General features: G+C 42.3%; 1 protein-coding gene across 1 annotated transcript; it reads left to right on the top strand.

Annotated features, from left to right (window-relative positions):
- Positions 1 to 6,244: 6,244 nt before the first annotated feature.
- Positions 6,245 to 12,617, top strand: cdk2ap2 (cyclin dependent kinase 2 associated protein 2). The gene is made up of 5 exons (XM_020647303.3): positions 6,245 to 6,405; positions 8,115 to 8,270; positions 8,691 to 8,782; positions 10,105 to 10,225; positions 11,938 to 12,617. Exons 2-5 carry the CDS (start codon positions 8,216 to 8,218, stop codon positions 12,003 to 12,005), a joined length of 336 nt encoding a protein of 111 aa, XP_020502959.1. The 5' UTR covers positions 6,245 to 6,405; positions 8,115 to 8,215; the 3' UTR covers positions 12,006 to 12,617.
- Positions 12,618 to 13,209: the final 592 nt, after the last annotated feature.

Here is a 13,209-nt window from a genome sequence, read left to right as displayed (position 1 = left end):
GAAGGGCAATGAACTCAGCAACAGACAAATCTCTTAACCAATCAGCTGTCATCTGGTAAGTTTAGAAAACTAAGGATATTTAGCACGAGTTATGAGAAACCTATATGAAAGTAAGGATCAGTTATGTAAAAGCTTGTAGAAGAAAGTGTTAAGGTACTGGTGTCAAGGTTCAAGAAAAACTAAGAGGAGGACCCAGATGCAGATCTAACAAAAAAATATTTATTTAAACAAAAAGGCCAAAGTCAAACACACAACTTATTACAGTAGAAAACTAGCCACGAGGAAACCACAAGTAACACTAGAGCATGCGGAAAACAGACATCTACTGATAACTGACATACAAACAACAATGAACTGACACAGCAGGGAAGAAACACAGAGACTAAATAGCCATAGGGTAATCAGACACAGGTGAGACTAACAAGACGCAGGTGAGGACAATTAGGGCAATCACACTGGGAAACAAACAGAGGCAGGAATACAAGAAACACTGAGGACAACTACAAAATAAATACATGAAACACTGAAGACACACAGAACTCAAGAATGAACAAAATACACTAGAACATAGAGAAACACTAAACACTGAAAATACAAAATAAATAAATAATACCAAATCATGACAACTGGTTTGTAACACAAAACATATATTCTATCAAGCATTTGAGAACAACACTTTCAAGTAAGATCCCCTTCATGTACAAAATAAAAATACAAAATGTGTCCTGAAATTGACAACAATTGCAGGACACTAACAAAAAGCTTCTGAATATGACAGAAATGTCTTTCACCTTGACTGTCGCAAGCAAAGGAGACTGGATTACACTCTTCCTTTACAGTACAGAACATGCTACCCTAAGAGGTCAAACACGGAACATTCTGCTCTCTCATATTTTCCTTCGACTCAAATTCATATTTAGACAGGACATCCCTTTCTGCAAAACAACATTGTAATAGATCGAACTCACATGAAACGTGCTCTACAAAGCTAGAAGTATGGTGAGCGAGGTTACTTGATGGTGTGCTTGCGGTAGGAGCTGAATTTAAAAAGCAACAACTATGACCAATTATTTCTCTTGATGCACGCTAATACATTATATATTGAAATAAAATACTTGCATTGGTTAGTATTACTCCTAAGCAGACTTATGCATTCACATGTTCTCTTTTTCATTACTGAAGACTGATATTCAAATTTGAGACATTTAATAGATGGGAGAGGTTTCTAACTTTCAGAGTTAATGATTTGAACATTTGTGACACTGACTTGCATTTTCTATTCATATTCATTCATACTATTGGCGTCAAATTCAAGTTTTTTAATTAGCGAAAATGAAGGCCAAGTCTTCCAAGTCATTGACAAAAGATACCAGTACAGAGTTAATATGAAAATGACATATTAATGTATACTTTACATGTATTTATTAATTAGGCTACTATGACCTCGTGAGAAACTTAATAACACTTAATAACATGTCTGGAGGGGAGGGGACCCTCCCCCTATATAATTGGCAGGCATAGTGTCAGCCGTCATTCAAAAACCTCTTCTCGCTTCTCACAGAAGCCTTTTCGACACATGTATTAACTAAGCTAAGCTGAACTGTCTGCAGACTGAGCGCACAACTCGGTCGCTGGGCGCTTTGCTGGTCGTACGGTGTCACTAGTTCCTGAAGCAGTAGCAATACTCTTTCAAGTTAGTTCGTGGTTGAAGTGGGAACACTTTAGCTTCAAAGTAGCAATACTTTTCACCCAGAGTAGCAATACTCCGCTTATCAATAAAGGTAGCGATACCGTTTTGTTTTTTCTGTTATAGGTAGCAATACCGATTAAATTTTAAGAGTGTTTAACACCATTTTCACTCTAAATGCTACTTGAAATAGCGATATTTACCCCCTCCCAGCCGACATAGCTGCACAAGCTTGTCGGTCTCGCTAGCACCCCATTGGCTAACGACAGTGAAGCCGCTATAAGCTATGCCCCTGCGGCAATAAAATCTCCAGTTGGGACACTTACCCTGTCTGTGTGGCGTGTCTGGGACTCTCCCACACCCGGGCTGCCGTAAACTCAACGGACGAGTGTATCCACTGCGCTGCGTTCCCCCAAAAGCTTCTCCGTCGCCGGCTAGCCCACCAGGCTAACATGTCCAGGGGAGACCCGCCTCTTGGCGAGGCTGCCGGGCTGCCGCAGGGAGACATTGTCATGTCCGAGGCTCTGGCCGTCACACCGGGAAGTTCACTACTGGATTGTGAAGGGATGGAGCCGCGCGGACTCTGCAATATGCCGCCTATTGAGCCGCTGGTGGCGAGTCATCTCCACCCGAAGACCTCCATGTCTTCTTCAGCTCCGTCTCTCCCTTCCAAGATGGACCGCTTTCAGTCCAGCCTCACTGACAAGTGTTACAAGGCAACGGCACTGTCAGCGAGAGCCATAAATGCCTCCGCCATTCTGTCAGCCTACCAGGCTGAACTAGAAGAGGACATGACACTTAAACCAGATACCTCCGTGTGGGAAGAAATCTGTGTGATAACAGACCACATCCTCCACCTCCACAAGGTAGCCGTCCAGGCTACGGGGAGAGCCATGGGTCTGATGGTCCTCCAGGAGAGAGCACGCTGGCTCGCGCTCACCAACCTGTCGACGAAGGGAAAAGAGGAGCTCCTCGACACTCCTATCGTTCCACAGGGTCTCTTCGGTGCAGTGGTCACCTCCATGCAGAAGAGATGTGAGGAGAAAAAGAGAGACGACGCGGCGCTGAATCTGTGCCTCCCGAGGAAGACGCAGCCTGCCGCATCCAGTGCGCCGCGCCAGACTTATGCTCAGGCTGTCTCCCAGGCTGCATTTAGGATCCCCAAAACGCCCAAACCGCAGGCAGCCTCCCAGGCCCCCAGAGGTCGAAATACCCCTTAGGCAAGGAAGCAGTCTCCTCAGGCCAGACTTTATCCTCGTCCCACAGCTGCGATGTTAAAGAGGAAGAAGCGGGCGGCCTGATAGCCTCCCCTCGCTGGGAGAGCGAGCCCTGTCAGCCCTCTGTCCCCTCTGTCGCTCTCTCCCTTTCCAGCTCCGTTCCAGAGCCAGTTCAGAGGGATGTGTTCCACTCACAGTGCAAAGCCCGGGTCAGCGCGTGTGTTCCAACGCCACCCAGGGAAAAGCAGAGACAATGTTCGGAACCAAACGGTCAATGTCATGCAAGCATTTTAATGCACTCTGTAATAAAAATGTCCCAACAGGCGCATCCAGGCAAAAGGCCGAGGGCTCTTTCCAAACAAATACAAAATATGCAGAAAATAAAAATGTTGAAAAACAGATCACTATCTGCAATAATACAACCTGTGGGGTTGAGCACTCCCGCAGCTGTGAAGCACACTGCTCACACTCCTCCATGCCTTGCGCTCCGGCGCTCGGACAGTGTGTGTTGTGCATCCCAGCCGCACAAGGGCGCCAAAACACCAGAGTTGACAGGTTGGGCTGTCAGCCCTCTGTCTCAGCAGAGAGAGAGATGGGCTGCCTGCACCGAGTCAGAATGGGTGTTGAGGACGATAGAAAAAGGCTACAGGCTCCAATTCAATATCGCCCCCCCTCGTTTCAAAGAAATAATCAACTCACCGATTTTCTCTTGGAAGAAATTTCCACACTACGGGAGAAAGGAGCCATAAGAGTTGTGCCTCCCGAGGAGAACCACAGCGGTTTCTACTCAAGGTTTTTTCTTGTCCCTGAGAAAGGGGGGAGGGGTATGAGAGCCATTTTAGACCTCCGAGCCCTAAACCGTCATCTAAGAAAGTACAAGTTCAAAATGTTGACACTCGCTTCGCTGCTGTGTTTCGTGCGCGCAGGCGACTGGTTCACGTCAATCAACCTAAGGGACGCCTATTTCCATATTCCGATTTATCCCCCGCACAGGAAATGCCTGAGATTTGCTTTTCGGGGGATAGCTTACGAGTATATGGTCCTCCCATTTGGCCTATCTCCAAGCCCAAGGGTGTTTGTAAAATGCACCGAGGCAGCTGTAGCATCTCTCAGGGAGAGGGGCATCAGAGTAGCCACATATATCAACGACTGGCTGGTGGCAGCTCCCTCCCAACAAGAGGCGGTCTGTCATACAGAGGTTCTCTCACAACACCTGATGGGTCTGGGTTTTCAGATAAATGTGGAAAAGAGCATGATGATACCTGCTCAACGGGTCACATTTATAGGGCTCACCCTGGACTCGGCCCAGGCCAAAGCCTTTTTGTCTTACATTCTTACAGAACCTTATAGAGAAGGGTAAGGCTTTCTCAACCATCAAAGTGTATTTGGCAGCTATTTCGGCTTGCTATATTGTGATGAGAGGACTGTGGGTCAACATCCATTGGTGTGTCAATTTATGAAGGGTGCTAGGAAGAAACTGCCTACATCCAGACCACTAGCTCCATTGTGGGATCTCCCAACAGTACTGGAGGCTCTCTCTGGCTCCCCATTTAAACCTTTGGAACAGGTCGAGCTAAAGATGTTGTCCCTGAAAGTGGCATTATTGCTGGCATTAGCTTCAGCTAAACGCATTGGTGAGATAAATGCTTTCTCTGTGCATCGTGCATGTACTAAGTTCTCCCCGGGGAACACCAGGGTCAGTCTACTGCGTAACCCCGCCTTCATACCCAAGGTTATGGGCACTTGCTCTTCAATAGAGCTGGCTGCCTTTTACCCACCGCCTTTTTTCTCTGAGGAACACAAGCGTCTGCATAGTCTTTGCCCTGTCCGTGCACTGCACATTTATTTGGAAAGGACCCAGAGTTTCAGGAACGGCGACCAGCTGTTTGTGTCTTGGGCGAACCCACACATGGGAAAGCCAGTTTCCAAACAGCGTCTGTCCCACTGGATTGTGGGGGCTATTGCTCTGGCTTACACGAGCAAGGGCCTCCAGCCCCCTGCAGGCCTACGGGCACATTCCACCTGAGGGCTAGCAACCTCATGGACTCTCTTTAAAGGAGTCTCTATTCAAGAGGTGTATTCAAGAGAGCATGCTGGGCTTCACCCCACACTTTTGCTAGATTTTATAAATTGGATGTCACGGCGCCAACCATGGCACGTTCAGTCCTCAGTTCAGTTTCTTCTTAGGGCGTGGCTCCCATTGTGAGAAGGGCCACTGGGGACAGTTGTCTTCATATCAGGCTTGTCTGGCAATACGGGAATCAGTATACGAAACGAATGCTATGAAAGAGAACTTTAGGTTATTTACATAACCCCGGTTCTCTGAGTAGCATGAGTGAGTGTCTCACCAGACCACCCTCCTTGCTATGGAAGCAAAGAAGAGGTGAGGTTGTTTGAATGACGGCTGACGCTATGCCTGCCTATTATTAGACGTCATCCTTGCCAGCCAATGAGGGCTGGCGTAGTGTTATTAAGCTTCTGACGAGGTCACGCAGGAGGCGTTCCCATAGTGAGACACTGGCCCTTTCCGAATAGTCACAGTTCAGTATGCAGTACGTACTTTTCAGTAGGGAGTTTTAGTATACTGAACTTTCGTGGTCATTCAGTATGCATTTTTTGGGTCCACCTCAGTATACTGAACATTTCCGGGTTTCATGCAGTATGGATCGGATGCGTGCTTTCAGGAAATTAATTCTATTTTACCACCCACAATGCTGTGCGAAATTAAACGTAAATCGTCACGTCCGCCTCCAAATCAAAACAAACGAGCGTGGATTAATTGAATCAATTTTTAATCTAGATTTGAAGTCCCGTCTGAAATCACTACTTTTAATTAACAACAGAAAATATAACAAATGTCTGCATTATTATAAAACCGTTCCCCCCTCTATTTAAATAATGATTTCACTATTTAAATGCGTCTTTATTTGTTTATTTTACTTTATATTCTGTATATTACTGTCTTTCATTTGTACTTTTCTTTATGAAGGCTACTGTATGTTATTTAGTTATTTAATCTGCCTTTTACTTGATTTACATTGTGATATTTTTTGTTTACTTGACTGTATATGAGCGTTACTCTATACAAAAAAAACCCCAAAAAACCGGTGAATGCGGCCGGTTCGCGTAACGTAAATGACGTCACTTCCTTACTGAATGAATCAGATGAGGTTGGAACAAATATCTGCCTACTGTGCACGCCTACTGAATAGTATGTACTAAACAGTATGCAGCACGGATAGTACGTACTGTCTACTGACAGATTGAGTAGGTACTTGGCAATTCGGATACAGCCCCTCAGAACCGGGGTTATGTAAATAACTATAAGGAGCACGGGGGCGTTCTGAACAGACGTCATACTCCATCGTCCAATCGTATCGCTGGAAAAGTAAAAAAATAGAAGTACACTACGCTACTCCTCTGCGCAGCCGCAGACTCACGCACAGGAAAAGCCAGCTAGTTCTCTCCTTCCCACAGAGGATATTAAATCTCCTTACAAAGGTAAAAACACTTTTTTTATTCGTCCATGGTCTTCTCAATGGTCAAAATTATTGATAACCTTGCTGTCTGTCTGTAGAATAATATCACGGTATTGTATTTCGTTTTTCCTGCCTTCTACTTCTGTTGTTATGCTAACCGGTGAAAGCTCGTCTGGCTAGGCTAAGATCACTAAGTAGTTAGCCAGTCACCTTCCTGTTAAGCTAACGTCAGCTTTTGTTTCTAGCTCTGATGCGTTCACCTCAGGCATTTGACATCCGTACTCTGACAGGGGTTTGTGAAAACCTGCAGGAACGAAGCGTATCGTGTTCATTGTAAGCTATCAGGTAAAACATGAACCAGTTTGAATGACACCTGATGACCGTCTGCACTGACAGCTGCAGGGATGTGATAACACTTTATGATGAGATAAACTTCTTCTGATTCTCTTATTGGGGGAAATTGTATTGTGAAATTTATCTCACAATAAAGGGCAAAGGTAATAAGCAACAAAATGTTAAAGACAACTAACTTATTTACAGTAAATAAATACAAGAAGATCAGTAGAAGTAGTAATAATTGGTATATACTTTGTAAACTTTCACTTTTGGAAATATACAACCAGTTTTAAAAACACACATGGTGTAAAGCACATGGATATAAGGGACCTGTAATCTTTGGTATACCGTGTCACCATGTTGTTCACAATAACTTTGTGTCTTTCACAGCTTCAGGTAAATCAATTGATGCAGCCAAGCCATCTTCAAAGACCAATCCAAAATGAAAATAACATGCACAAACCATAGGAAATGCAACAGGAAACACACATTTAAAGGATGGAAACCAAAAGCAATTTGGGGGAAATAGTAGGTTAATGTCTTGGACAGATTAGTAAAAACACAGCAGTCAATACATTGTTTCTAGTAGCCAGGCAGTCGGGGATTTTATAATACAATGATTAGAAATTCAAGACTTTGACTGGTTTGTTTTGTGCATCTTACTAAATCACCTCTTCTAAAGTCCTACATAACTGTTTCAACTTTGTGCTAGAGAATTGTTTGATTAAATATCTGCAGCTTGCTGTGCAAGCCAGGCTGATGGTCTTAAGGTTAAATGCAATTACAAGGACAGTTTGGATAAAGCTTAATTCACTTTAAGCTTCAATTGATCACTTCCTCACAGTTCTGTTGATAGAACTGAACTGTGCATGCACCCCTTTGCTAACTGCGAATGTGCCAGTCATAAGCCACAACCAGCCAAGAAGAATGCATCTTCCTCTTCTTGTATTTCCATTGTTTCACTCTGTCTTTACAAAACAAGTCTTCTGTGTTGGTGTTTTTTGTTGGTGAAATACAAAATTCATAAAACAGGAAAGGAAGACAGTTATGTGTCATACAGATTTATATGTGATTGACGTACGCCAATGACTAAGAAAAGGTCAGCAAACCCTCCATGGTGTTGGCAAAATGTTTGTTGTGCTTTCCAATTAGTCGTCTGAATTTGAGATGCATATCGAAGAGAAATCATGACTGTTGCTACATATGTACCGGTACATGCATGTGACAAAAATGTAGCCAATTTGCTTGAGTTTGAAACTGATTTCTCAAATATGATTCACTGCTTTGGTTACTTCAAACCTTGGCTTCTTCTGTTCGTTTTTGGATGAATATAAAATGAACACTATCCTGTTTCTATTTGTGTTATATCTGTGTGTGTTTTGTCTTTTGAATCAGCTCTTAGGAGCTCAAAACCACCAGTAAAGCTGTATAAGCACCGGGTTGACGGGACCGAAGGAAGTGGCGCGTCGTACGGGGAGCTGCCTGCTGACATCGCCATGAGCTACAAACCCATTGCTCCTGCGCCTTCTGGCTCTAACCATACACCTCCAGGTTTGAACACAACACAACGCTTATGCAGTTATCTGACATTTCTGTAATTTATACTTCTAAAACGTTGAATGCCGTGGATTATTTTAAGGTCAGACACTCCATCGACATAACAAATGAAAGGTTGTCTAGCCAATGAGACTGTGATAATGTGACATACAATACTTTGATGGAAGCTAAGCTTATAGTGACACGTAAAATAATCTGCACATTTACTGTGGATTCAGTAAGAGCCCTGGTACAGAACTGATAGAAATGGGTTTTCTTATTTGTAAGAAATAATAAACTTGCTCAAGCTTATGTGTATCAGAGAACTTTGCAGTAAAATATGACTTTTACCTTAATGCCATGCAGTGTTTCAGGAGGCAGGTTTCTACCCTGTCTTATAATTTGTTACATCGATCTTCCTCTTCTTCTGTCCAGGCTCTTCTGTGCCGTCTCCATCTCTACCCTCATCTTCAAACTTTCGGCCGGCTTTCAGCGACTTCGGTCCGCCCTCCATGGGCTTTGTTCAGGTATGTCTGCTGTACAGACATAGGCTTAACCCGTCTATAGTAGGTTAGTTTATATAGGCTATTCATTTTAGGCCTGTGTTTTTCTTGATTCTCAAACTTATTTTATGTGTTTGAGGGCGCACTCACACTAGCAAAGTTGTCACAGTCCTGTATCGTGCTTAAGCAGGATTGTCCCCCCTCCTCATTCCCCCACTTGTCTGCACTCACAGTGCTCCAGGACTAACCGGGCCTTGCACATAATGTTGTAATACAACACATGAATTTCTTTACGTGATCATGAAGCACGCTTCAGGCGGAATCGAGGAAAAAGGAAAAAAAGGGACGAGCTTTCGGGTCAGCATCCTCGCATTGGAGAACAACTCAGAGAGCATGGCTGCTACTTCACTGACTTTGTGGCTTATTTTGAGTCATGTAAGTCAGATGCATTCATAACACTCAGGGATTTCTTGATGATGAAGGATGTCCTCATTGTGTACCCGCGTGCTTGTGCTTGAAGTGTACCGTTGTTTGAGCACTGATCCGAGCACTCACACTAGCCAAAGGAACTGGACTTTAGGGGTGAACTGTGCTTGGGCACGGTACGGATTGCCAAGTGTGAGTGTGCCCTTACAAACAGCTTTAATCTGCTCATCTTACTTTCCTTTCTTCTCATATCTACACAGACACACTTCTGTCTGTGTTTTTTTTTCCCTTTTGACTTTCATCATCAGCAGTACATTTAATGAAGATGCTCAAATAATGTTTATCGCGTTTCACTCTCAATATTTCACGCGATATTTCATCACCATGATCAGCGTGAAGGATAACATCGGCAGCAAGCAGCCGCAAAAAGAATAAAAAGAATAAGTGTGGCGTATGAAGCTGCAATTTTAACTCGAGACATCACACGTCACTTGTTGCGTTTACAGGAGGAACGTTGCAGCAGACCCTCTCTCTCACATCGATGGCAATAAAATACAGATTTGAAAAAAGGAATGAATGGTCTGCAATTATACTCGGGCAGCTGTAATACCTGGGCGACACTGTATTCATACAGTAGCGCAAATATTTGCTGGGAGACTGTTTGTGTGAGAGGGATCTTGAGTTAGCCAAGAGGTTAGCCATGTTGAGCTTTAATTGAGCATATCATCTTATTATCATTTTGATAATAATTAAAAAAATAATGATTATCCGTCCATGCTTTTCCTTTGTATTTGACATCACATTATTATTTAGAAAGAGTACACCTGGCATTGTCCTTTCTGTACGTGTGATGTTAAATTACGAGGTGTTAAAGGTATTAAATAGTGTTTTTTTTCCCCCCTTCTCTTTACATGCAACAGCCTGTCAAAGTGTCTCAAGGGTCCACCTACAGTGAGCTCCTCTCTGTCATTGAGGAGATGAGCCGCGAGATCAGGCCAACATACGCAGGGAGTAAGAGCGCCATGGAGAGGCTAAAGAGAGGTACATTGTACTTGTCAAAAAAACACCAGTTTCAGTGCTAGGTTGAAGTGCATGTGTGTGTCCTGAATAGTTAATGAAAGTGCAGATTGTGTTGTTCCCTCTGTACTTTCTGTGCTTTTGTGATGGAAATGAAGCCCCACCCCAGTAAGACTGATGACCTAGGTCACTGACTGATAGGAATGAAAGAACCTGCTCTTTAATTTTTCGGTAATGGCAGAGATGATTTATTCCATGCAGAATGCTTTTGGTCAAAATAGGCTTACTTTAATGAAATAAAACACACGTGTTATATAGCGTAGCAGATTTGACTCTTTAAAACCCGCCTCAGCTCCAGCTCTCAGCTTGTTGTTAGGTTGACAGAAATAAAACAAAAACCACCTTTTAAATGTGACACTCACACTTTAGGGACATCAGTTGTATTTAGATATCTGTTGTTGGTGTTACCAAATATTGTTTTTAATATAAGACCTTCAGGCTCTGATTTCATTTAGATTCTTTATCCAACTTGTGAGCAAAAGAGTTATCCTCCATTTAACACTTTTTTTTTTTTACAGTGTTTCCCACAGCACTTTATGATGAAGCCTTAACAACAGAAGCCCTCTGCCCTCTCGTTGTAGAAAAAAAACAAATTGATTAGAATCCTCCTTCGCCTCTATGTGAGATCCAACAGCTGCTCCTGTTGCTGTTTGATACTCAGTTCGGATCACCCCTCACAGTTCAGGCCACACGTGATCTGCAGATCATTCACTGTATAAATAGGAAGTAAATTCAGTCTTTGATGATATGGTTTTTACAGGCTTTAACACGGAAACATGTTACTATGAAAGTGTTATGGTGTGTGGTTACTTTGTTTCAAACACGACTGTATTGATCATACAGGTATCAGCTGGTGGCTTAAAAAACAAGTTTAGCTAAAAAAATAAAATTTTAAGCTATATATGATATACACATACTATGTTGGAGTGTATTGGACACTAATAAGAGGTGACTCAAATGTAAACAAAGTCCAGAAGACCTAAGACCCTGAGAACGTTAGCTTCTGCCTCTAATGTTAAGATTCATGGGTAAAATTGACTGTCTTTAGTGAAGAATAATCACATGAATATGGGGCTTTAGTAAGTGCAGTGAATGTTAATAGAAAGGACAGATCACTGAAACTGAAAGTGCTCATGATGGATAGGCCGGGTCTTTGTAATATAGCAATAAGTAAGGTCTTTTACCTGCTTTTTGTAACATAACAATGAGTAAGGTCTTTTACCTGCTTTTTGTAACATAACAATGAGTAAGGTCTTTTACCTGCTTTTTGTAACATAACAATGAGTAAGGTATTTTACCTGCCTTTTGTAACATAACAATGAGTAAGGTATTTTACCTGCCTTTTGTAACATAACAATGAGTAAGGTATTTTACCTGCTTTTTGTAACATAACAATGAGTAAGGTATTTTACCTGCCTTTTGTAAAGTGTCTTGAGATAACACTTGTTATGAGTTGACGCTATACAAAATAAATTGAATTGAATTGAATTAAAACTTCATTTAGCCTCTACTTGATCTGCTGCCCTATTGTTATCTCAGCTGGATTGACAGCCTTGGATCCATTAGATGTGAGATAGAAGGCAGAAAGTCCTTCCAATTGCTTTCGCAATTCTGTTTCATTAATGTCAGAGTGGGTTATTTAACACCTCCTTGCACCTTGCTTTCGTCCCACTCAGGTATAATCCACGCTCGTGCACTGGTCAGGGAGTGTCTGGCAGAGACGGAGAGAAGCGCCCGCACATAACCTTTTCAGAAAGACCCCTTCACCTCACTCTGTCCCAGTAGAGCCTGATCTCTGAAAGGATTTTTTACCCCCCCCCCCAACCACCACTTTTTCTCAATGGCTTTTTTATATGTGCATTATATCCTCCTTGTCTCTCCACTGTTTCTGCATTCCACCACACACATTTTGTTCATTACAACCTTCCAGTGACCTATGGTGTACACAAAATGCAGTTCAAGTGAAAAGCTCTGGTTATTGACCTTAGTCAAATGATTGGAAGTGTTGTAAGTGTTCATTGTTCAATTACAGTAATTGACCAAGGAAGTTTTGTTTTCTCCGATGATGAAATCCATGTTCGAACTGCATCTGAGCTCATTTCCTCTTCTTCTTAACACAACCTTACAGACAGTGAATATTCTTCTTTCAAACTGTGCATTTTCACTATGCCCCATTTCCATTCATCCTGTCTTTGTTTTCAACGTGTTTTGTAGAGTAAACACACACAAGATGTTTTTTCAACCCTAAGAACTCTTTACATCTCAAGTCATTTTGTTTGTAAGACAATTTTGTAAACCAGATTTTTGCAGTTCAGTATGTATATCTTAATTAAATAATTAAAACAAATAAAATGTGCTGGCTGTTTCATATGTGAAATTGGTTTTATCTGATACTTGTCGTGGTTCACCTGCAGATTTATCAGACTGTGATGAGACAACTTAAAGATGGCTGACTGTAAAAGTTGCAGGGCATCTAGTGACCAACGTGGACTCCTACAACATGAGTTCTCAGAAAAACATGGAGAGTTAAGATTTTTAATACTGTGAACTGATTCAACTCAGAAACACACTGGGGTAATAACTAGAGATTATCAATCCTTTTTTTAAATCTGTTTGAAAGCAGCAAATGCTTATAGGTGTAATGTGTAGAATTTTTACACTTAAAACATCTAAATAAATTTAGAATTGTCTAAACCTGTATTTTTTGGTTAAGTACTTAGAAAATCCATCATTTTATAGTTGTGACGTGTTTTTTGTATGGGCAGCCTTGACATAGGCATGTTTAACATTGTCATGGAAACACCAAAGGCCGCTCAAAAGGAAGCGTGAACTGCAACCGAAAGCTGCTGAACTGTTGCTGTATGTGCTGCTTTGATAGAAATGTCAAATTATCCTTGAATAAATCGTTGGTAAACAAATCCTCTTCCTCAGGTCTGTTTCGCCTGTTC

The sequence above is a fragment of the Labrus bergylta genome, chromosome 1, assembly GCF_963930695.1.
Source record: "Labrus bergylta chromosome 1, fLabBer1.1, whole genome shotgun sequence".
Taxonomy (NCBI): domain Eukaryota; kingdom Metazoa; phylum Chordata; class Actinopteri; order Labriformes; family Labridae; genus Labrus; species Labrus bergylta.
Note: the sequence above shows the minus strand (reverse complement) of the source record. Positions and strands in the feature narration are given on the sequence as shown.